The following is a 26,662-nucleotide window of genomic DNA, read 5'->3' as shown; positions in this document are numbered from 1 at the left end:
GAGTTAAAAACTTGGACTTGTCAGGACTGTGGCTGTGAAGAGTTTTAGTGTGCAGGGTGGAATGGACAGGCTGACACAGTGTGTAAGTTCTGTAAGTTGTGTCTCAGGGAGACAGTATTTGGCAATGCGTTTCAGCTAAATTTCACAATGATTTCAATTGAAGAAAAACAACTCTATATTCTTCCTGAAGCAATATCTACACTGAATGCTATTTTAAGAATCCACCCAAGGCTCTAGTCATGAAGAAGCATGTGCTTAACTGGGCTGCATTCATTCTAGAAAATAAAATTGATGTTCTACTTGCAGCTTTAAAGGGAAAATCTTTGTTCTTTTTTTCTCCAAGATAGAACTCCATGGTGGCTGTGATGAATACCCTTGTTTCAAATAAAATAAAATAAAAAAAAGAGAGAAACAAACTGTCATTTCCTACAGCACACGCATAAAAAAATTTAACATGATACTGGCAGGAAAAATGGCCTATAGGGCTAACAGATTTCTGGCATATTATATACAACAAATAAAATTGCAAGAGGAAGATAGTATTAGGTTAAGAACTACTATTGTTAATAGTTCTCAATACTTTTTGCTTAGCACAAGCTTTTAGAAATTAAAACATAAAGAGTAACAAATAAAAACCAAGATGGTGTCATGCCTCCCAGCTCTCCTTGCTAAATGAGAATGAAGAGATTCACCATGATATTTCAAAACTGTGGAGTAGGGTGGATATTTTTCTTCCTTTTGTGTATGTTCACACTATATTCACACCATCTCACACTGCCACAGATGCTTCTGCAGACAGTCAGATTTAAATTACCATTTTGTATTAAAGTGACAATGAAAATTTTTTTAGGATGAAAGAAAAGGACCAAGGGTGGTACATAAGACTTGCTAATATTTCATCTGTCCAAGTGATATTTTAAAATTATGAAAAGCTCATAGAATGGTCCATACATTATTGATATGTTGGTATTGCAGGAGGCTGGAAATTGCTGGAGATGATAAAACTCCTTCGAGTGCAGAAAATTCCTTCCATAATGAGGTATTTCAAGAGATTTAAACTTGTGAGGTCCTTCTTCGCTTTTTTTAGACAATTTTAATGTCTTTTAGAGGCACAGGCATTTATAGAAGCTTTTGATTTCACACTTGTTTCAAGCTCTCTACTACATAAGTCTACTGCATTGTATCTTCGGGTCTGAAGATTCCTGCTCAGGGAACAAGTTCAACATGTAAAACAATGTAAAACAATTGTAAGAGTCTAAGAAACTCATTCTGTCTTTCATGTGTAGAGCTACTCGTGGGTTTAAGTGATTCAGATGCTCAGAAAGAAATTTAAAAAAAGATAACTGTTTATGCAAATGACTATACAGCAAACCAAATTTGAAGAAGGATATCGTTTCCTAGAATAAACGAGCATCTGCTTTCCTTTTTGGTGTAGAAAAGTATCCAAAATGTGACCATAAATGTGAGGTACTGAGTGCTTGAATGAGAACCACGCATTATTCAGCGCACACCAATGCAGTTTCCCATACCCTGTGAAGATTAAGGTAATTAGCCCCAGAGGGAAGAGGGGCTCAAGAAATCTGGGCTTGAAAAATGGGTCTCTCCAAAACTCATGACCTTCAACATTGCTAAGTGCAAGATCCACCTCCTGGACTGAGACAATATCAGGTACAAATGCAGGCTGGGTAAAGAATGGACTGAGAACAGCCCTGAGGAGGACTTTGGGGGTGTCGATAGATGAAAATCTTGAAATGAACCAGCAGTGTGCACTTGCAGCCCAGAAGGTCACCCTCAGCTGTATCAAAACTGCCCTCATGAGGCCCCCCATTTGGAGTACTGCGACCCCGAGTACAATAAAGATGTGGAGCTTTGGGAGTGAGTTTAGAAGAGGCAACAGAGTTAATCAGAAGGCTGGAGCATCTCTTTAACAAAGAGAGGATAAGGGAGATGGGATTGTTCAGCCTGGAGCAGAGACGGCTTTGGGAAGACCTCACTGCAGCCTTCCAGTACTTAAAGGGGGCCTACAGAAAAGATGGGGAGGGACTCTCTGTCAGGGGGTGTAGTTATAGAACAAGTGGGAATAGTTTTAAACTAAAAGAGGGGAGATTTAGATTAGATATTTGGAATAAGTTATTTACTCAAAGGGTGATGAGGCACTGGAATGGGTTACCCTGAGAAGCTGTGGATACCCCATCCCTGAAGGTTTTCTAGGCCAGGTTGGATGGGGCTTTGTGCAAACTGAAAGTGGCCCTGCCCATGGCAGGGGTGTTGGAACTATAAGATCTTTAAAGGTCCCTTCCAATTTACAGCAGTCTATGATTCAAGATACCAATAAAAACAACAGGACTTTTTTTCTGCAGTTATATTATTCTACCACCTTTCCTTCCAGTGGTACTGTGGAGCTCATAAGAAACTAGATGCTTTTTAATGAATTAATATAACTTAATCCTAGCACAAATAAAGTAGTATATTGCCAGTATAAGAGCAGCAAGCCTATTCATTTTTCAATAAGCCAGGTATTGCTAGATAAAATAAGATGCAATCCTTTCATTAGTGCGTGAATTAGCAATTAGTTGACATCAAACTGGCAAAGATGCACTAGACAGAGAATATAGAATGAGATCTCTCTGCATTAATACTCTAATATCTTTTTCATTACACACCTTCATAGCAGGCAGAATTAACACTGATAGAATTTCTATTTACTCAAAAAAAGCAGTCATGTTATAGTGTTAGTTTGTGCTTCGTTGGCACTCAGCAGAGATAAGATCTTCATTCAACCTTAATCTAATTATGACAAAATTAATAATGTCAAGCCTTGAGAAAGTAAGTGCATGACAATTAATGAAGAAATGGGTTAGATGTGAAGGAGTTTGCTCTGCTGATGATGATAAAACTCAGCCTATGAATCAGCAGAATAAGAGAAAATAAATATTCTGAGAAAATAAAACCATAAAGATAAATGTAAATTACGAAATCCAAATGAGACCCTGGGGACTGGGAAACTAATGATGGGTAAATCACATCTGAGATGTGGGCTGAGGCAAAATGTGTAGGTGAAAAGGGGAACTTCAGTTTGATACAAAAAAGAAAGGGAATGTTCAAGCCATGAACTCTGTTATATGCAGCCTTGCAGAACAATTCATCCATCATTCAGTCCATTGCTGGCAGCTTTTTTTCCCTGGGGAGTTAATTTAATGGCAGCAGCCTGCCCTTTGCTGTCATTTTCACCAGGGCTGAGAAGCTTACTCCTATCGCACTGAGCTTATTGCACTTGCTTGACACAATGCATGCACGCAAATAGGTTTGTGCCTACGCTGGGGTAAAGACAGCCACTAGGAGCAGTCATCTGGCTGGTAAAAAAAACCTCTTGGTGTGCTCCCAAGATGACCCTAGGAAAAAGGATCTGACTGCTTTGATGACTGCAACCATCTTTCAGCCACTGCCTGTATTGATTCTTCAGTGACACATGAGCTTTCTCTGGCAGCAGATGAAGCTATGGAACCTGCTCACCAGGTGGGCCCCAGCATGATAAAATGTATGAAAGCAGATTAGGTAGAACAATTAAAACTTTAGAAATCTGGAAATAAGTGCTCACAGAATGAAGGCTGTCAAAATGGCTAAATGGGCTACTGAATGTTAGCAAGAAAGAAAAAAGAAGAAAAAAGAAAAAGAAAACTTTGAAGCTGTAAAATAAAGCAGAAGAAAAAAGAAAAAAGAGGAATGAAGGGAAGGAGAAAATTTTAAAAAAGCAACTGTAAAGCAGGAGAGTTCTGTTCTGGATTAACTTCTTCCAGAAGAAATTGTTTTTCCAAAGCTCTAATTTCATTTGCACTCAAAGCTCCCCATAAACTCTGATGTTTTAGTTCCCCTTCTCTGAAAAGAGATATGAGGAAGAGATGATATGAAACACTTATGTCCTGTTTTGGAGTAATATGACTTAATTTTTATCTACAGTACAGGAGTAAGTTTTACCAACAGACAAAGTAAAATGTCTGGTTATGCCATCTGTGGTCTTCTGCACTTTGACCTCAAAAGTGAATGGATTCAGATGTTTATGAAAAGCCATGGTCCTCTGAAAACTTCATGTTGCTACACTCTCCCAGTGTACATAATACATTTCTGCAAAGGCTGGAATTTGCAGTAGAAGGCTAGGCCTGTATTAGTTTTTTCTTTCTATCTTCAGCTGCAAGATGCCTGGACATTCATGTTGCTTTGGATCTTTACCTCTCCTGTGCCTCAAGAGCACAATAGAGGGGAGAGTTAATGTTGAGCAATATATTCCAACCATTCAAGCACCAAATATCCCCTCTGGGATGAGGAGTAGAAGTCTTCTGAAGTAGGCTTTTGACAGTTACCTATTTATTGTTATTATTATCTGTCATCACAGAATCACAGGATTGGAAGGAAACTCAAGAGATTGAGTCCAACCCCCCTACAAAAGCAGATACCCTACAATATATTGCACAGATAGGCATCTAGATGGGTCTTGAATTTCTCCATAGAAAGAGACTCCATAACCTCTCTGGGCAACTTGTTCCATTGCTCTGTCACCCTTACTTGTAAAGAAGTTCTTTCTCATATTAGTATGGAATTTTCTGTCTACAAGTTTTAGGCAATTGCTCCTTGTCCTATCACTACACACCACCGAGAAGAGCCTGGCCTCATCAGTTTGCCTCCTACATCCCTTTAGATATTTCTAAACATTTATCAGATCCTCTCTCAGTCTTCTTTTCCCCAGGCTGAACAGATCCAGGTTACTCAGTCTTTCCTCGTATAGGAGATGCTATTGGCCTTTTATCATCGTTGTGGCCCTCTTCTGGATTCCTTCTAGGAGATGTCTTTTTTTTTTTTAACTGAGGAGCAAGGTAGTCATTTAGACTACTTGACACAGTAGTCTAAATGTTGCCTCACCAGGTCAGAGTAGAGTAGAGGGGGAGTATCACCTCCCTTGACCTGCTAGCCACTCTTTTTAATGCACCCAGGATCCCATTGGTGTTCTTGGCCACAAGGGCACGCTGTTGGCTCGTGGCCAACCTGTTGTCCACCGGGACACCCAGGTCCTTCTCTGCAGAGCACATTTCCAGCAGGTCATCTCCTAACCTGTACTGAAGCATGTAGTTATTCCTCTCCAGATGCAAGACTCTATACTTGCTCATTAAGACTCATCAGGTTCCTCCCTGTCCAGGTCTTGTTGAATGGTAGTACAGCCATGCCTGTTGCCACATGAGAACTTTCAAAGGCACTGTTCATATGGATTGTAACCAGTACACCATCAAGAGGTGTGCTTTACTCTTTCCTCAAAGATAGCACTTACTTCATGCTTAATTTCATACATAATTCTTTAAAAATTAATAAATAAATAAATAAATAAAACTTCTTGTTTTGCCATGGCATACCATATTTTTGCAGAAGCCTGTTGTTTGGAAAGAGGCACTAAATTATTGTTAACTTCAAATAATTAATGCTTGTGGCTTAGGAAATTTGTATTTCCCATAAATGAAACAATATATTATTAATATACTGCTTGTTCACAGCAGTCTATTTCCCCTTTACTGGAGTAACAAGTTAATGGTATGGAGTACCAGGGGATATTGCATGAGATATTGAATACTAAATTACAAATAACTGTAGGGATCTTTGAAATACATGTGTTCCTAGCGGTTAGTATGTATGGACCAAAGAAAGATTTTCCAGCTTTTTCTCTATGCTGTCTATTCTGTTCATGCCCTTGGACAAATATCACTTAGAAACTCAGGATTTGTGTTTTTCAGATGAGTGTCAGGATGCTTCATATCTTCCCAGATTACTTTCAAGAAAAAACAGCCTTAAGATTAGCCTTGAAGTCCCGGGTGAAGATGACTATGTGATGATGCATGCATGCAATCATATAATCATGCAATTCATGAGTACTGTTGTCATCTTAAGGATTCTTACTTACTGGAATTCTCTCTCACAGAGAAAAAATGGTTGGAAAATGTACTCAGAAAAACCAAGTCCCCTTAATAAACTCTCTTTTTTCCTTTTACTAAGGAATATATTTCACTGTTTGGAAGTAATTTTAAACTCTGTGTTTGAATGAGCACATACTTTAAACCATAATGCATACTTTGCTTTTAAGGTAAGTAGGGTAAGATAAAAGTTTGTTCCTGACATATGAACTGAAGCATTTGGGACAAGCTGTGCATCCCTTAGTTCCTTTGGATTAAGAGCTTTTCAAGGAATGCACTGACCTTTCTTCATCCTGTAATATACCATTCACCAAAAGGTTAGCCTAATAAGATGGAACCAGATTCCTCAGAGAGGTCTGATTTTCTCCTCAAGAGACATTTTCTAACAGAAGCCGTGTTGCTTCTTTTCAAGGAAACATTTCAAGAAAGATTCATGTAATTTAGGTGCATAATATCTGGTAGGAACATTTGCATTTGGAAGACTGGAATCTACCTTGCTCTTTTTAAAATGGATTACTATTCGTGATATCTAAACATAGTTGCAATAAATCCAACTTCTGGATGATCCTGTCCCGGCCTCTCTACATATGAAGTCCTTGAATACAAAATTACAGTGATGTGTTATGGACCAGTGAATCTTTTTGAACAAAATTTACAAAACTGAGTCTCAATGTGGAAGAGTGTATATGGCAAAAATCTCTGTCATTTTTAAGTCACAAACTGTATTGAGTATACCTTCTTGGTCAAATGTATATCTGTGTTTTGTTTCATGTGCTATAGGTTCACTTCTATTTCTCAGAGTTTATAATTTCGGACATAAAAAAGCTTGGTATTGGGGTATAATGAAGTAGCATTTTTAATTGTACATAGCATATTTCCAAACTGCTCTGATGTGGCAACAAATTAATTTAAGATAACTGAGTAGAGACTGCGTACTAAAAAGACTATTTAAAATATTTTTTAAATATTTTTTTCCTTAACCATTTAACTGAATTGCAGTTTTTAACTGTAAACTGTTTTTTAGAAAACAAAGGTACAGATTGTTGAAAGTTCCATCGCAATATTCATGGCAGTGAAAGCTTGGCTGCCTGTTCTCTTTGCCGACTTATGTAAATTTCTAGAGACCTTGTGTGAATGGAATGAGTCTGAATTTGTGTCCATGGTAATCTGTTCAATGTGTAGAGGAAGTTACAATGGCATTAACCCATGAAAAGGATCAGTTGTTTTCATGGAAAGCAGTCAAGACATGCTTTGAATTCAGATAGTCAACTTAATCAGAGCTAGACGTTTTTTAAGGGTTTCTCTTTCAAAAAGCTTAGTGCTGGTAACCCACTACAGCCAAAATAGATGATTTATCAGTAAAAGAACATTAAAAAATTAACAGCTGAAGTATGGATGGATCCCTGAAATAAAGATGAAATGATCCTGCAGTTATTTACAGCCTCTACTCGGGCAACAAGAAGAATGAAAATGCAGTAGTGGTTCTGGCTCATTACCTGCCCTGTGCCTGCGAGCTAAGTGAATTCATGTAGTGTCCCTTCAGTACCAGGAATTCAGCAGCAGCAATCCTAAGTGTTTTTGCATGTGGGATGGGTGACCTGCTCTGTGGTGGCCAGCTCACCTGGGAGGTTAGATATAGAGTTTATTGAGGAAATATGGTGATTCAGAGTCTCTCCATCAAATTATCTTACACTGACCTTAATAGGGCATAACAAAACATCAGGTCTGTTTCCTCCACTTCATCTTGATTTTCCTTAGACACAAATGTTTCTGCTGGTGCAGTTGCCCTGGTAATAAGAAAGTGAATGAGACTATATACCTCTTTACCTTTAGCAGGAAGAAATCCAACCTGGCAGCCTCATTTGGAATATTCTCTTACATTTAAATTAAATTTCAGCACAATTAATAGTAGCATTAGGCAACCTGTGTTTATTTGGGTATCCAGCAGATACTTTATTTTCCACCCTAATACCTGTCTCACTGTCACATATTTCAGACAATGAAAGTAAAAGATAGCCATATCTTAATTAATATGCTGCAGAATAGTTTCACAGTATAATGGTAGATTTGCATTAGGGATGATTTTCATTTGACAATGCTGAGGTTGCCAAGGTTAGAAATAATCAATGAAATGAACATAAAAAATGAAAGATACGGTGTCTGTAATCCATGTCAGGTGTTTTTTACACTATCTCTCTAGTGCTATTTGAACATTTTATACCTATGTTAGCTAAATGAATTTGCTGTACTGTTATGCGAAGCTGCATTTAGACAGCATTGTGACTACAGTTCCTGGCTTTCCTTTAGAAAGGCATTACCCAACAGCTTTCCAGTGGAAAGAGGCAGATTTTTAAAGACATAACTCAGAATTAACCCAGCATGAACAGCTGGTACTAGCCCATTATCCAATTTCAGAGATGTAAATCCCAGAAATTATTTTCATAAGAGCTGTGGTGCCCTGTGTGTGTTCACCAGTGGAGATGTTTGGACATTAAAGCCATAACGGGAAACATGGTAACTGCTCAAAGCATCAGGAAAAAGATCACTGGTAGGTGATGACAGCGCAAACAACAGCATCATCGCACCAACACGGAACAGTTAAGTAAGTATTATACTGACTGATGTTTTTACTGGACATGCAGAATTATCTTTTACCACAGGAGCAGGCAACTGCAGGGAGGATTTTCTTACATGTTGCAACAACAACAACAAAAAAAGAACAGAAGTTTACTGTTTAGTAATATCACTTTGCCCTCATGGCATATGGGGGAATGGCCAAATCAGGCTATTCGCCCAGTTCTCCTGACAAAACAGTTAGATACAGAAGAACGTATAGAAACTGCTAAAAGAAAGAGAGATATTAATAATAGCAGTAGTCACCTAGAAACAACCTTTACAGAGGAGTCAGTTTTTGAGGAAATAAAGTTCATTGGGGAATCACGTAATTATGCCATTTGAAAATAACATTGCCTGAGAGTTTATAGAAAGTGTTCTCTGCAGTGTTGGTTAGGCCAAAATTTGTTCACTCCTGTTCTCTTCAAGAATGGAGTGTATCAAATGCCATGGACTGTTCCTGTATATTATGCAAATAACAGGAATAGCTGTCTTGGGTCATACCTGAATTCACTATTGTCTAACAGAGGCCAGTGTAGATGCTTCAGAAGAATGAACATGGTGTCTCCCAGTGGGTAGCAGTAAGATACTCAATAGTCTTTTCTCACGCATACATAATTACATCTATTCCAGGCTGTTTTCTAGATGTGGTGTGGTAACTCAAATATTCTTGATGTTTTCCTAGCTATTTTGATCTTCACTTAGCAGTTAGATGCAGTAGTTAGACTCAACAGTTTCCTGCGGTGATAATTGCCTCGATGTGAAAAGAAGTATATCCTTTCACTGATTTTCTTACTTTCAGATTTCTCATGAATGCCCCTGGGTGTTCTTGTTCTTGTAGAAAGAGGGAGAATAAAAGTTCCTAATCTTCATCTCAGCCATATTCATTATTCTTTATATTTGTTTTCATCTCAGAATAAGCATTCTTAACCTTTTCCATCTTCCTTTATTTAGAGCTTTTCCACGGTCACTTTCATTAGTGTTCCCTCTCTCCCATGTTATTGTGCTTGATTGATTTTGAGATTGCAAGAACTGCACAAAATGCAGTTTTTCAGATGAAGCTACACAAATTACTTGTTTTAAGACTGGTTTCTGACCTATTTCCAAATTTCAGCTTTGACTCCAGCTATACATTTAAGAACTGGGTTTAGCTCTCCAGGGGTGTCCCAGTCTCCTCTTTCAGCTGGTAACATTAATTGAAAACCCAATAAAGAAAAAGTAGTTTAGTTTTTCTCAATACCTTTTTTAGAATTATTTTTGATGCTGCATCAATCAAATCTGAACATCATGTGGTGTTGTTACATGTTTACCTTCCTAGGTAAACATTTTCAGTTAATATAAATAAATTACCTACAAGTTGTCAAATTGAATGTATAGAGTTGCAATACAAAATCTGGCCATGTCTCTTTACCAGATTTTGATAAGCCCTCTCTTACCAGAGAGAAATATCCGTCACTTCACAGTCATGCCTCACTCATGTCACTGCTTTTTGGCAGTATGTACATTTATGAACAACTGTTGTCAAAGATGAAGCACAGGAAGAGTAAAATTTTTTTTGAGCATAGATGTGTCACTGAATTCCTCCACACAGAAAAAAATGGCACCCACTGACATTCATCTGCACTTGCTGAACACTGATGGAGACCAAACAATGGATGTGAGCACAGTGAGGCAATGGTGCATTTCAGCAGTGGTGACATCAACAGAGGTTTGCCTCCGATGGTGCAGATATTTATGAGTGCAGCATGCAGACTCTTGTCTATCACTGGTGCAAATGCATAGCTAATGGTGGTGACTGTGCTGAAAAATAGTGTTTTGTAGCTGAGAATTCACTTTATCAAATAATGTTAATTGTAGTTTCCACTGAAATAAACAGGAGGCATTACTTTCAGAATAACATATGTGTATGCTGCCCAAGACAGCAACTCTTCACTCAGTGCTTCCTATGCAAGCCAAAAGGTTGGACACCCATGTTTAATGCGTCCCTCTATTAAGTCCATGCTGGTTTCTGCTTAAGTGATACTTTTAAATTCACACCTCTGTTGCTTCTCTATCCTTTGACTTCTGGAATCCTTTGGGCATTTTATATATGATAATTGCAATTGCACTGTTTTGTTACTATTCTGTTACGTTGTGCTGCTTATTTCATCACGCTGTCCTTAACTAAATCAGTTGACTTTTCCTTGCTAGAATTGGTAGTATAGCCGTATTAATATATTCCTATTATTAGAACTCATTGTTTGCTTTGGTATAGTCAGAGGTATGCTTGTCCTCTCCTCTCCTCTCCTCTCCTCTCCTCTCCTCTCCTCTCCTCTCCTCTCCTCTCCTCTCCTCTCCTCTCCTCTCCTCTCCTCTCCTCTCCTCTCCTCTCCTCTCCTCTCCTCTCCTCTCCTCTCCTCTCCTCTCCTCTCCTCTCCTCTCCTCTCCTCTCCTCTCCTCTCCTCTCCTCTCCTCTCCTCTCCTCTCCTCCTTCCCTCCTCCAGCCTGTTAATTAATGTCTTTACCCAGGGTTTTAGAACTGTACACCCACAACAAGAGCAGATATTTGTTTATCAAGGGCTTTGAGAGTCTCTGAGAGCCTACAGTGGGAGTTCAGTGTTCAGTTCCCTTTGGAGAACTAATTCTTCATCACTTAAGAGCTCCAAGTCCTTAGTTCTGTTGGGAGACCTGATCCAAACCAGCAAATAGCTTTGGCAGGTGAATTCCCAATGTGGGAATGGCTTTGTCAGCAAGATATAAGTTGACAAGTCACTTTAGGTGCACTGAAATCTATTTACAAGATTTTAGTGTGCACAAGCCATTAACTCACTACACATTTTTAGATAATGTTTTCCTCTGATTGTAGTTAATTGACAGAGCAGTTAATTACTCTATTAATTGGCAATTAAAATCATTTAATCTTGGTAGATGAGTAATAGAAATTAACTGAAAACAAATTTGTTAGTTAGACATGCTGTATTTAATTTCTGTGTCTTACAGTGTTTAGTTTGTGGTAAAAAAATTGCCTATGAATCATAATGACATTCTCCGGCATACTGATTTTTGTTTCAAAGATTTAATTTCTTACTGCTAGAAAGTCATAGTCAATTTGCAGTCAGTTATTGAGTGTTGACAGCTGACTGCCATAATATATGAACTTTCAGTTGTATTGAACTAATCTGAACCTGAAGAGAGGATTGCCTCAATGGGATTTTCAGTTCAAGCCGTGTTATACACTCAGTGTAGGATTGCAAGTAACAAGAGGTCAGAACCTCCATTTTGTGGTTCAGTGCACAAATTAAGGCTTTTCATGGAGTGCCACCACCACCTGAGACCCGGGAAAAGGCTTTTTACTGCCTTAGTGAAAAGTTTGATTATATGGGGAAATGGTTATTGCAGTAAGGTGAAATTTCATGTTTACAATGATTGATTAAACCATGTATCTATCATCTATAGGGCTATTATTTCTTCATTTGGGTCAAACTTTGTTCTACTGGGCTTATGTCTGGAGACAGAATTCAGCAAGCATAAAGGGTTATTCTGTAATTAATGTCTCCTGTTTTATTGTTGGCTAGTGACATCAGAAGTGGGTACCAGTGATATGGCAGCAGAGGTTGAACCTTCCTAACAATATTCTGTTACATTTTATTGCTGTGTGACAGATGGCAGCAGAGGGGCAGTCTGACAGAATGATGTCTGACATGGAAGTGTGTATGGAGCAAAGGTGTGTCACCGACTTCCTCCACGCAGAAAAAATGGCACCCACTGACATTCATCTGCACTTGTTGAACATTGAAGGAGACCAAACAGTGGATGTGAGCACAGTGAGACAGTGGGTGGTGCATTTCAGCAGTGGTGACAGCAACAGAGGGTCACCTCTGATGGTGCATATTTTTATGAGCATGGCACACAGGCTCTTCTTCATCGCTGGCAAAAATGCATAGCTAATGGTGGTGACTGTGCTGAAAAATAGTGTTTTGTAGCTGAGAATTCACTCTATCAAATAGTGTTATTGTGCTCTTTATATTTGTTGTAGTTTCCATGGAAATATATGAGACATTACTTTCAGAGTAACCTATGTATATGGAAAGAACATAAACAAAGTATATGAACTAGCAAAACAGTCTCTTTTTTTTTTCCTGAAATCAGAAAGCTGTATTCTGTTTTCTATTATTATGTGAAAATAAATGAGATCTTAGGAGATTGGAAGGTAGATGTGTATACCTCTGCAGTGGTGTAATGTTCTGCCCACATTCACATGGGCCTTGTGTAACTTCCCAGGCAGATTTACCTATCCTCTCCAAGACGAAGAGTGTATAGATTAAATACAAATGAACAAAATATATGACTACATAGATCATGCAAAACATCTGACACTCTCCTGAGTCCACATTGCTAAACATTATCTGAATTCTGAAAGTATCTCTGAAGTTCCAGTTTTGTGGGTGATATAGGACAGAACTAGAATGGGCTTTCTGTTTCCATCATGGTACTGCCTTGCACATATATGAAATGTAAGAATGTATGACAGAATTTGACCTCAAAGGTACATAAAATAGTAAATGAAATGTAGATAACAAGGCATAGAAAAGAATTTAAAAATGAAATTGAGAAAGGAAATTTGAAGAAAATTTATTTTAAACTGGCATGATTTTGTTTTATTTGATATCTCACACGTTTTATCAAAATATCTGATGGGAAGAAGCAAGTGGTAAGAATATTATTGTAGATAGCTACAATAAACAAGCACTTCCAGGAGCCATCAATACATCTTTCTGTTTTCAGCTGTATCTGAAAATAACAACATTACTTCATAGAATATTGTACCACTCATTTATGGCTGGCAAAGCAGAGGACCAGATACTGACCACTTGCTTTTCAAAAGGAGTAAAACATGCTGACTAGCAAGAACCTAGTAGGAGCTTTAAGTGCCTGGATTATTGAAAATACAGCTGTGGTGGGATGCTCTCGCATTGTGTAGGAGTTGGCAAAACATGGAGGAATGCCCAGATGCACCTACTTCCCTCTGGAGTTGCCATTCTTCCATAAAGCCTGTAAAACCTAGGATTACACTTGGATTCCTTGAGGAGTTTCAAGATATTCCCCTTTTTTTTTTATTTGGTGGTTTGTTGGGTTTTATTTTTTTTTTTTTTGGTCCTCCTTAATTTTAATATGATATCTTTCCCCAAAGAATTCATAGGATGACAGAACAATGTAGGTTGATTCATGTTTCATTTCATTAATTATTCTTCCATATTCTAGAAACCTCTTATTTTTTTCCAAAAAAATAGATACATGTGTTAAGTGCCATTGAAGAGTGGCATGCAAACAAAATTACATTACCACTGCTATGCACATTTAGAGAAAGTCCAGTTCTGCTCAGTTCTCTTTTTCCTACTTGTCTGGTAGTGCTAACAGAAGTAAATTCATTTTGAAATGAAATGCCTGTAGTTTCACTGACCTGGTTGATTTTTTGTTTATTCATGTCTGGCCTGGATTTTCTCCTAGATTTTTTTTTTTTTAATGTGATTTTGTTATTTCACATGTGTAGCACTAAAAGGTCCCTTTCCATCAGGCAGCTTTCCAGCCACTCCTCCCAAGCCTGTAAGGTTGCCTGGGGTTGTGACCAAAAAAACTTAGTTCATACCATAGATATTATCCTTTTAATTCATGGCACTGTTCACTATAAAGTTGTGACAACTTAAGTAAACAGAGTTCTTCTTAATATCCTGGTGCTTAATGATAACAACTTTTCAATTACACTCATCAATCTTTTTCTTTATCTTCTTTTTTTTTTTTTTTTTTTCCCCACATTTTAATGCAATCTGTATTAGTAAATACACATTCTTGGTAAATACACACAGTTGTCACATTTCAAGAGTGGCTTCATATTTGTTGCACAGGAAGTTTCACTTTTCAATCTATATCAGAGTGAGCAGCCTACACTCCAGCATGATGAAGAGAACTGACTCTCTTTATAGATATGCTAAAATGTATCAATGCCTAAAATAAGCCTACCCAGAGGGAACTGTGGGTAAGAAAATATATTTTTAAATTTCTCTATGGCTGTCAGAATTCTCAGGCCCACCTTGACAAAAGATTTAGACACTTTGACTTTCTGGAAGAAAGAATATATGAGATGGTAGAAATGGGCTATAAAATCATCTTGGTGTTTTTAAGGGTTTTACAGATGACATTGGCAAATTGAACAAATCCGTAAAAGAGATGTTATTTAGATGAATGTAGCTCACTGTCTCAAAAGGATTGATAGGTACTGTGTTCCAAATCTTTTCATTCATCTGTCAGCATAAATCAAGAATTACTGAAGTTGAGAAAATGAAACTACACCATTGTAAGATGGCTGAAAGGTATACGAATGGGTCCTGAGACTTTCTGTCAGCAGAAGGAGCTAAAATAAGGACATGATTATTGAGGAAGTGCTCTATTTATCAACTGTGGTGATTTTGCATAGTTTTAGTTTTGTTTGTTTATTTTTTGAAGTAGAATGTATAATAACAGCCTTTCTAATCTATTTATTGTTTTTCTAATATGTGAAAAGCATTACACATCTATCTTGCTAATCACATGTAGCTTTTTTAAAGAAAAAGATTATGCCAGCTGTGCGTTTTGTCTTCCTCTCTGGCTTATTTGTGGGAACTTTGTCCAGTGTCCCACTTTTAAGCCACTAGCTACATGCATGTCTCTAAACTATTTCAGTTATTAGGTTCTTAATTTCACCATTGTTCTTATCATACCACTTCAGTTTGTTCTTCGTGTTTCAACCTAACTCTTCTCCAATGTCTTAGTCTAAAAATGTGACTTTCTAAATGTCGTATGTTCTGTAAAAGTGCTGTTGAAGAGTAAAAACAGTGGATCAAGTAGAGCATAAAGTCATAGCTACATTACCGTATTTGGATGAATAGCATCCAAGACATTCACTTTTAGGCATAAATTTGTTCATCTTGAGAGCCTTCAGTGGTTTTAGGTCAGTCTTTGCAGAAGGAAATGTGAACCTGGATGCCTGGTTCTTTGTCCTTCTGAACAGCTTGCTGAGTGTCTGGGCAAGTTCTCAGATGCTGGTATGTATTTGAATAAAGTACAAATACATATTTGAATAAAAAACTGTAGAATGTATTGCTAGGTCAAGCCACTTTTCTGATAACACCTTGCAACAGCCAATAGCAAATGTTGAGGTGAGTGCATTAAAATAGAGTAAATATGTAATTTTCCAGTATAATCCTCTCAGTTTTATCGGTGTCTGGTTCAGGGACTTAGTGATCCAAAAGTGGTATCATTCTGTTTAAGAGGTGTTTGTGGATCTCTCATTTACAGATTTTTGTAATTTATTCTGAACCTGTATAAGCTTCTGGTGCTGACAACACCCAGTTTGTGCAGTGTCAATAATATAAGTGCACATAGGGGAGATCTCATGAGACAGAATTTTGTTTAAAATGAGAATTTCTGTACTTCATATTTCTCAAAGAGAAAATTAGCACATTTTCAGTGATTGCTTACATCCTTATCATAGAATCATAGAATCAGAATGGCCTGGGTTGAAAAGGACCTCAAAGATCATCTAGTTTCAGTGCCGTGCCGTGAGCAGGGTCACCAACCAGGCTGCCCAGAGCCATATCCAGCCTGGCCTTGAATGCCTCCAGGGATGGGGCATCCACAACCTCTTTGGGCAGCCAATTCCTTGCTGTAATCCAGGAAGTTCCTATGCTCTTCCTTCAAATAAGAACTACAAATCCTATCCACGTAAATTGAAATTTGTATTGATTTTAATGCCAGTACATGACTGCAATGTGTTGCCATTGGCCGTTATCCTCCTTGTTCCTCAGTTAGATCTGGGGACAGGAGAAAAATAGTGAGTGACTTGTGACTTCCTAGGACCAAGCAATGTTGGCAACTTGAATGAAGAGTTGAGTGCCTACCTCTACTTTACACACAGAACATCAGCACCTCATTTGTAGAAAATCTTATATCTAAATGTGTCTCAGTTTCCATAAATAAAACAGTATCTCATAAATGGAGCCTTTGTTGGCAGTGCAGCAAAGAAGTTCAGACTGTAGTTTAGGGTAAGCAAAGGCTAAACCACGGGAGATTGTCCCTTTGTCCTTTTGAGTCTAGCAGCTGGTATCTTGACACCACCTTGGCAAAAAGGACAGGTATAATGACCTGGTTAAATTACAGCAGTCTCCTATAAAATTACAGATTACACCCTATATCCTGCACAGCAAAGCAGCATATTGAGTGTGGCATCCCCAAACACATTTTGTGTCTCATGAACTGTGTCTCAATACTCTTTTCTCTCAGCCTGAGGAGCAGCGTCTCTGGAGGGTACTGTGGCTTGTTTCCTCAGCATCTTTCAGAGGATTCCCCCTGACAAAAATCAGAGATTCAGAGTTCCATTTCCATTTCTTTAACTTGTTATCCCAGTACAGAGTGTCAAATCAAGATTTCATTCACTGACATTTATTTTAATCTTTAAAGCTATTCATTTTTTTACCTTTACATATGATGAATAAATACACACTGAGGTTCTGAATGCTTCATTCACAGAAGTAAATCAAAAGCAACTTGACTGAGGCCAATAAATGCATAAGACACATCAAACCCATGTTTGGAGGAAGAAAACCTGAATACTTATACATTCTATATGGAAAAAAAAAATACCTACAAGATCTCATTACACCAGCTCTATGGTTTAACCAGGAACCCATTTCTGTTTTCTCTCTGTGACTGAGCATGAGATAAGGTCAACAACAAATAGGTTGGTCCAGCTGCCCCTCGCAAACACTGTGCTGTGGTTCAACCTGGTAGGCAGCTGAACACCGCACAGCCCTTCACTCACCCTGCTCCCCATGGGATGGAGGAGAGAATCAGGAAAAAAAATAGAATTCATAGGTTGAGATAAAAACTATTTACTAAGACAGGAAAAGAAGAGAGAAATAACAGTAATAATTACATATATAGGTACACACATATATTTACAAAACAAGTGATGCACAGTGCAGGTGCTTACCACCAGCTGACTGATGGGCATCAGCCAGTCCCTGAGAAGCAGCTGCTCCCCCAGCCCATTCCCCTCAATTTTACTCTTTTTTTCACATGATGTCATAAGGTATGGAACAGATCTTTGGTCAGTTTAGGTCAGTTGTCCTGGTTCTGTCCCGTCCCAGCTCACTGGCAGGACAATACAATAAACTGATACTGGCTCTGTGTAGTACTGCTCAGCAACAGCTAACACACTGGTGTGTTATTAACATTGTTTTTCTCCTAACGCCACAACCACGGTAGCATCATACTGGACACTGTAAAGAAGATCAACTCTGTCCCAGCTGAAACCAGGACACAGTGGAGCACTAGCCACCACTATTCTTAACCTTATGGGCCTCTGGGACTGCACTGTGGGCTTTTTATACAGAATGTAAAAGGAAACAAGTCACAGTCTTATGCAGAAAACCTGGCTTTGAAGGAGTGTAGAAGGGAACAAAAAGCATTTAATGATTTAGTGATATCTTGGTTGCCTCCCTGACGTACACAGAAAGATAACCATAGAACAGTTGAAACATGATCCCACAACTGAGCTGTCTTGCACTATGAATAAATCAACAGTCTTTGGAAACATGTTCAACAGCCTCTTGAAAGCAGAGGAGAACATAAAGGATTTTTTGCTTCATAAAGCAACACCTCAAGCAGTAGAACTCAGACTATTTTATGTACCAGCTGAAGAGTCGGTCTGCATCACAAGAGCCGTGCTGACTCTCGAGATGATTAGAAGTTCAAGTACCAATATTGTAGGTTTACATATAAAACCATAAGGCTTTTGTGAAAGCTTTCTTATGAATACCATACAAATTTAAATCGCAAGTTAGGAACTTGAATACACTATTTAAACAGAGGTACCTGCTGTCATATCCCAAAACCAAAATGGTTGTCAAATTGTTAACTCTAAAACCGTTTCCTCCTAGTTGGTGTCTGTAGGCTCAGCTGGTCACTGAGTGTTTACATGGCAAGGCTTTATACCATGCATGGTGAGGTTTTGCCAGGGAAAATTGTGGAGGTCACTTCAGGAACGGCTGCGTTTGTCTCCATACATTCCTGTAGAAACGCACGCTTTTTTCTGACACCCCTGATTCCTCAATTGCTCCCTTTCCCACATGAAATTTACTTTTCTTCCTCCATTTTGTCACCCCTGTAACAGAAAAAGGCAATCCCAAGGTGACGGGTAATCACTGTCTATGAGCGGGCTGTGAAGGGACTGCGGTAGCACAATATGTGAATGGCAGAGGAGAGGAGCTGTATGAACTCCTAAGGTCTCCTGGCATTTATAAAGACTTTCCATAAGATTTACTAGGTCTGTAAGTGTGTAATGCACCAAAAAAAGTGAACCTTGCCCCTTTTTTTTCTTGCTCATTGAAGCTATCGCTCCTTGTCCATCAGACCTCCATGAGGAATTTAAAAAGTGGTGGGACGCTCTCACGCCCAAACCCCGCGCATTTAGCATATGAATGCTCCAGTGATTGTTTGAAGTAACAATTAGGAGGACAATGGATAAAGGAGGAAACTGGAGACAGCAAGGAACACCTGTGAATCAGAACTTAAACAGCTTTCTTTTCCATAATTAATTAAAGATGCAGGCACAATGCACATTGACTTGAAAATATAGTCCAAAGATAATGCCCGTGCACATAAGGCCCTTTGCCTCTGCTTTCGGTTCCGCTACTCACGTGGGAGGGGTGTTCTTTTTGTAGAAATCTTAGTCATGACTGAATGTTGCTAAGTTTTACAAGGGTGTTTTTTGATGGGGAGGAAGAAAGTGAGGAGAAAAACACTGAAGAGGAATTGCAGTTTCGTGGAGGGGGCAGATGTCCTGATGAATTTATTAAAATACATGGACTTCAGATAGGTAGCAGAAAATCATTCTAAAGCACAGAAGAGCGCTAACCTTACAAATAGCAATTGTGATTTAATGTACCATAAGCAGTGCTACAGACTTGTTCCTACTAAAGAAAAATAAATGGATGTTATACTTTTGTTTCATGAAATTGTATTTATTGCAGAATGTGAGCAAAATTATATGGCATTTTCTGAAGGAGACAATCCATATGTGTGCTCAGTGTGTTCGTATGCAATTATTTCTTAAATGGGTTATATTGTGCCTCTTCAGAGCAGTATTTAATGAAACTTCTGAAGATATTATTACTCTAGAAATTACCAAAGAAATCTCCAATTTGCATATAATAATAAGTATTACGGGGCACAATCTTCTATGTGCATACACCAGCAGCGTTGCTAGAACTATTCCAGCAAAGAGCACAATGGTGAAGGTTATTCAGTAGTCAGAAAAAAAATCAATTTATACAGTCAGTTTCTCTAGAGAAAAACAATGTTATTAAAAAGTATCTAATATCTAGCTTTTCTCAGTAAGGTTTATGGAAATACACATACATTAGCTACAATGCTGATGCTAGTTCACAGTGAAATTTTTGAATATTTCTTATCTTTAAATGGCATCAATAATACAGAGTTAGAGAAAAACTGTGAAGTTCAGCCATACTGAAGTTGAATTTCAGTTTTCCTTCACTTTCAAGTAATTTTGACTGGTTCTTTCTGAAGGACATTACAGATGATGTCAAGTGTAAAGCTAGAAGTTAAGAATTGAATAACAAAAGAGATTCATATAAACTGAAAAAAAACCCAGGTTGTTTTCTTTGTGACCTTTATATGATAGAATACAAATGGTATTTGTATTCCAGTCAACCATTTCTTAACCATTTAAAGTTCAAAATATTGATATTTTGCAGATTTGGTATACGGATACTACAGACAGCAGCGGAAGTTGACCGAAGAGGTTGATTGGTCATATACAGGTAAGCAAAACTCTCTTACCAAAGAACTTTGCTTTAATATTTTCATGATCATTCTTATAACTTCAAGAGCCTGTTCTGTGTATCTACCACCTACCATATGCCTAAACAATTCTTTAAGTAAAAATGTAGAAAATGAATTCTCAAAAATTACAGCAACTTTACAACAAGAAAAACTATACTTCCTGCATCTGTTACTTCTGGAAAAAGCAAGTTCTCATCCTTAAAACCTTAAACTTGACACTTTGATGAAGGCTGGGCCTTCATTGTTAGGTTCTCTTTTGTCATCTGAATACTTCTATTCTGGCAAGTCTGAAAAGCACACTGGCTGAAACAACGTGCAGCACATTTTGTGGGTGAGAATATACCCATATATTGCATATGAACTTCCGTGCTTTGCTTCTGACTACTTGAGCATCCATTCAGGTACCACGCTACTTATCCTAAAAAGTCAGTCATTAGGCAGTAAGATCTCCTTTGTAGGAGTAAGGAAGTTATATTCTTAAATTCTGAATGAGCGTTCCTTAATCATGGAAGAGCTGTAGGAAATTCACAATTACCCTCCTAGATTCTTCTGTGTAAGTCAAGCCACTTCCAGTAATACTGGAAAGGTATTTTTTTTTTTTCCTAAACGATACATGTATTTTACCCAGAGCATAAAAATTGTCTTCATGTGGATGTGTTTAGGATGTTTAATTTTTAATGATTTCAGTTATTATTTAAATAAGGACTGCCAGATTTCAGTGTTTCATATATTTGGTTCAAAATATGTTCTTGTACTTAAAGAAAACTATACCATTCTTTTTCTTTCTTTCACTCTCTTTCTCATTTTCCAGACAGTTTTTATCTTCCAGGGTAAAACATATCTAACAAGTTCTGAGCCCAGAGAGAATTGAAACAAGCTAGTCATAAACCCTTCAAAATGAGATTTATAATGAAAACTCCCACTTACACATATTGTACTGCAAAACTCAAGCATAAAATCAATCAATACAATATTCTATGTCCAAAATCCATCCGTTTTTTAATATTGCAGTTAGAGAAGTGCAGAGATAAGCCTCCAGGATTACAGGTGACCAGAGGGCAATTTATGAGTTTACTTTAAAGAATACTGAATGGATTTTGCGTAGGACATCAGAGGAGGCTAACTCAGCCCACTCAGAGCATGCACCGACTGTGCAGCTGCAGCAACAACCTCAGTTTATATTCGCTGGGTATTTTGTATTGCTGGATGGCAAAACAGCATAGACTCTGCAAGCTAGAGAACTCAGACATGTTGGTTCACTTCCATAATGTGTGAGATACCAGCATGTAGTCATCTCACTTTGCATGCCTCTCCCTATTGACTCTATTGCTGGCAGAGCCTTTCTCTCCAACCAGACATATATATTTAGGTGCATATGGTGCTTGGGGACATAAAGTGTGAGAACCCTGCTTCAGCACTCTTCAAGCAGACAGCTCCAGTTATAGAATCATAGAATCATAGAATCAATCATAGAATCGTAGAATGGCTTAGGTTGAAAGGGCCTGAAAGATCATCTAGTTTCAACCCCCCTACCTTGACCAGGGTTGCCAACCACTAGACCAGGTTTCCCAGAGCCACATCCAGCCTTGCCTTGAATGCCTCCAGGGACAAGACATGCACAACCTCTCTGGGCAACTTGTTCCAGTGCATCACCACCCTCTGAGTGAAAAACTTCCTCCTAATACCGAACCTAAATTTCCTATCTTAATTTAAAACTGTTCCCCCTTGTCCTATCACTATCCATCCATGTAAACAGTCATTTCCCCTGCTGTTTATATGCTCCCTTCAAATACTGAAAGGCCAATGCTTGTCATGGCAGGACAAGGACTTTCAAAGCTTTATTGCAGGGCTACATATAAATCAGGTACCCAGTGCCTAGGCACTGTGAGGCCTTTTTTACGTGGTGTTTTCCTAATATCATGGAATTGATTTATGACATGAAAGGAGTACACAAATTCAACTTTCACTTAAAAACAGTCTTCTTGAATGTGAAGATAAGTTACAACATTTGACATAACTGTGCATCACTGCTCAGAGCACAAGTGCAAACAGTGACAAGTACTCATATGTATAAATTTAATATTTTCTTCAATATATTCAGAAGCCAGACTAGCATACTGAGAGTTGCCTAGAACCACCTCAGATGCCTGTGAGACACATGACAGGACTTTATGATTTAGTGGGCAGTATTGGTGGTGGGTGGATGGTTGGACTACATGATCCTGAAGGTCCAGGATCCAACCTTAATGATTCTATGATTCTTTGATAACTACTACAGCTAACTCAGGCTTGCAGTTTTGAGACAAAAGGCAACACGCACATTTCTGAATAGATGACCTATACTTTGTCAGTTCATCGCTTCTGTGGACACCAGTTATATTTCTCTGTCTTACTACTACTTAGTCCTACTCACTGAAAAACCTAAAAAATTAGCCTCCATGCTCCAGTGAAGTTTTATGAGTGGTCCTTGGGACCATGAAGCCATGGAGTCAAGCAACTATGACAAGGAAGCATCTACCTGGCCTGGTAAATTTATGAGTTTCAGCAGACTTCATTCATATCAAATAAGAAATGTCAAATATATTAATCATAGTAAATCAATAAACTTTTGCTGTGAGCAAAAGTAAAACAGAACTAAAGAAATAACTTGAATCTTACCTGCTGAAATCATGTAATTTTTGAAGGTGATGTATCCTAATAGAGCAATATCACATACTTTAACTTATATGAGTCATCATCACATTTTGATTCTTTGGTAAATGTCTAATGATGGCATAAATGTTACTGGAAACATTTTGTAGTACTTCTAAGAACTCAGCTTTGATCCACAGACAAAGCCTGCACTTTCAAGCATGATTTTTATTATTTTTTTGTGTATGTGCTTCCTGACTTTGAGTATATTTGCACAGACAATAGGGTATTAAAGATGTAGTTAGGGCAAGTGAACTTTGTATTTGCATCCATTTTCTTCAGGAGAAATTGATTTTGAACTAGTCTATTAATAGACATTACTTGAACAAACTTCCTTCTATTTTTTTATTAAAACAGTGATAGAAAATATTTTTGATGACATAATGAATATTTTTAAATTGTCATATACTAAAAGTGAATTCAACCATTTCTCTTGTTGAAAAAACAAGTGTACTAAGAAAAGGTATTTTCTCGAATCTTTTACATAGAAGTTGATGATCAGAGATCATTTAGACATTATTTAGCTCCACCACTAAGGTCAGGCAAAAGCTGCCACGAAGAAGGGTTCTTTTTTCAGTGCAATTCCTTTTGGAGGGAAAAATAAGTGAAGAGGCAACAAACAAGTTATGCAGCTTAGGGTAAAACTCAAGCTAAATTCTATTAAAAGCAAGAAATTCTGAACAAGAATTACAAAAACTGAAGAATTTTTAAAATTGAATTATGCAAATAAATAGCACAGCCAGCTCAGTGTTGTCTCCTCACAACTATTAAGTTCACTTTGTAGTGCCATTAGTTATATGATATAATGAGCCACAATTGCCTCGTAGACACTAGCGACTATTTCCTTGGCAAAAAGTGACTTTAATCTAAACTTCTGAGTCTCTTGACTATTCAAAGATAATTTTGTGATTTGCTGGTTTTGTTGATGTTGTTATTGTTTGTTTGTTTGTTTGCTGTTTTTTGTCTTTTCCTCCAAGCAGAATGTATCTCATATTTCCTTTTTTTTTTTCCTCTGGGGGTATTCTGTATCTTAGAATAAGAATAATTTGTGTTTGAAATGATTCTTGGTGATCTAATGGTCCAACTAAAGCTGCTCAAAGCTCGTTCAGATCATGCTCAATTGAGTTTTGAAATTCTCCAAGGAGTGAGGTATTGCAGCTGGAGCAATGTGCTCTACCTTTATTTTGAAGATTTTTTTTTCATTTATACAGCTGCAATTTCTCTTATACCAACTTGTGACCATTGCCCCTTGCCCTTTGCCTGTGCACTGCCTGTAGATAACCTTTGCATAGCAGTAGCCAGGTTTCCCCTTACCCTGTTCTTCTCTTCACTGGTACAGACTCACCTCGAGCACCGTGTTTACAGTTGGGCACCACAATCTAAAGACATAAAACCGTTAGAGAAAGTCCAAAGGAGGGCTACAAAGATGGGGAAGGGTCTAGAGGGCAAGGTGTCTGAGGAGTGGCTGAGGCCCCTGGGTTTGCTCAGCCCAGAGCAGAGAGCTGAGGGGAGGCCTCATGGTGGCTGCAGCTCCTCTCAGGGAGTGGAGGGGCAGCGCTGAGCTCTGCTCTCTGTGACAGCGACAGGGCGTGAGGGGACAGCATGGAGCTGTGTCAGGGGAGGGGCAGCTGGAGGTTGGGGAAAAAGTTCTTCACCATAGAGCAGTCAGGCGCTGGAACAGACTGCCCAGGGCAGTGGTCGTGGCACTGAGTTGCTGGAGTTCAAGAAGAATTTGGACAAAACTCTCAGAGGTATGGTCTGATTTTTGGTGGAGCAAGGAGTTGAAGTCGATGATCCTTGTGGGTCCCTTCCAACATGGGACATTCTATGATTCTATTCTATGATCTCCAGCCTCAACAAGCCCAGCTGCCTCAGCCTCTCCTTACATGGGATATCCTCCAACCACCCAGGTGAGGTCTCATACAGGGCTGGGGAGAAAGTTAAAATTGCACTCAGTATTCTAGATGTCCCCTCAGTAATGCAGTAGAGGAAAATTAATTATCCTGATGGCTGTACTGTTGCTAATGTAGCCTGGTATGTTATTGGCCTGTTTTACTGCAAGGTGACACTGCTGACTCACACAAAATGCAGTGTTCATCAGGAAAATTGATTATAATCTTTTCAGATAATTTTGAATAACTGTTATATCTCAGCAGTGAAGCTTGACAGTGTGTAGATGCTCTTCCGACGCTTGACAGTTTGTAGATGCTCTTCCGACTCTTGCACCAATGCTATCCATTGTAACTATGCCTAAACATAATGGCTTGATGTTTTTGCTCCAATGTTGAATATTAAACTAATCATGTTACACTTAAAATTGTTATCACTGTATGTCTAATTCAACACTCCCTGGAGTGCTGCATACTATATTTTTCTACATTATTATCATTACAAAGGCAAAACCTTAGTTGGCATTTGAAAGGCTATTTTTGCCACCTTGGGTTTTGGAAATTCATGCTGATGATTTCAAGTGTAGTTGCCTGCAGTTTAACTCTGAAATAAAAATGGCTTTATTTTCAGTGGTACTGAGAAAATGTAATTCTCTTTATTGTCCAAACAAGATTTAGTGTTTTAATTTTAAATTTTGTTCTACTGTATGATAATACTGTGGCAATTCTAGTACACATTCACTGCTCATAAAGTTTATGGGAAACTTGTTGCTCATGTCCATAAACATCTACAGGTTTACTTTGCTTTATCACTCAGCCTAAAAAGTAAGCAGGTATCTGTGCTATCTGAACCGTGGCTCAAGAAAACAGCTTCAACATTGGTGGCTGATTGTACTTATTCTGTAAGATGTCACCTGTTTCTATTGTCCCCAAAATTTATACAGGTAAATTGAGAAGTTTCAGAATCTCGTCTCACCCTCATTCTGTCTGCCTGTTCAAATAGCCTTCTTACCTACAGGTGGAATCCAAGACTGCTGGACTGATTTAATAGACAGTTCCACCAGACCAAACTGAAATGTCTCCAAGAAAGACTTGGCCAAAACTGGTGAAAAATCCTGCCCTCACTGGCAGGATAGAACCTTGTTCTGGGAAGATGGTGCATAATGCATATTTTTTTTCTTGCTATCTAGCTATCATGGTAGTATCAACAGAAAATTGTGAGGAGATTTGATCATTTTATCTCCTTCTATGAAATAAATTGCTTTGTGGTTTATGTTCACAAAGTATAATCAAGAGTGATGTGCTGCATCAGTTGTGACTAATAAAGGAAGGTCTGTACTCTTGGGCGCTGAGGATTTCTTCTATAAAGGATGCGGCATAATAAATCAAAATAACATGCATTCTTTTATTAACTCTTATAAAAATAGCTCTGCAGAGAGTATCTTTTTTTTTCTTTTTTTTTTTTTCTGTAGATCTTATGCTTCAGAGGCTGCCATACCTTTTCACGCATGGAAGCTCATTACTTATATTTACATCCCCCAGATCACACAGCCACTCATGGTTCCAGTGTTTTGTCATTAAATTCACAGACTTATTAATTAAAAAGCCTATCATATTATTATGGGCTTGGGAAGGCTGATG

General features: G+C 38.2%; 1 protein-coding gene across 6 annotated transcripts in view; it reads left to right on the top strand.

Annotated features, from left to right (window-relative positions):
• Positions 1 to 26,662, top strand: part of PTPRZ1 (protein tyrosine phosphatase, receptor type Z1) — a 130,529-nt gene that overhangs the window by 16,184 nt on the left and 87,683 nt on the right. For all 6 annotated transcript variants that reach the window (NM_001199312.2, XM_015280889.4, NM_001389384.2 and 3 more), the window contains exon 2: positions 20,354 to 20,419. In NM_001199312.2, the coding sequence (NP_001186241.1) occupies positions 20,354 to 20,419 (66 nt within the window). The remainder of the gene's footprint in view (positions 1 to 20,353; positions 20,420 to 26,662) is intronic.

The sequence above is a fragment of the Gallus gallus genome, chromosome 1 (genome assembly GCF_016699485.2).
Source record: "Gallus gallus isolate bGalGal1 chromosome 1, bGalGal1.mat.broiler.GRCg7b, whole genome shotgun sequence".
NCBI lineage: Eukaryota > Metazoa > Chordata > Aves > Galliformes > Phasianidae > Gallus > Gallus gallus.
Note: the sequence above shows the minus strand (reverse complement) of the source record. Positions and strands in the feature narration are given on the sequence as shown.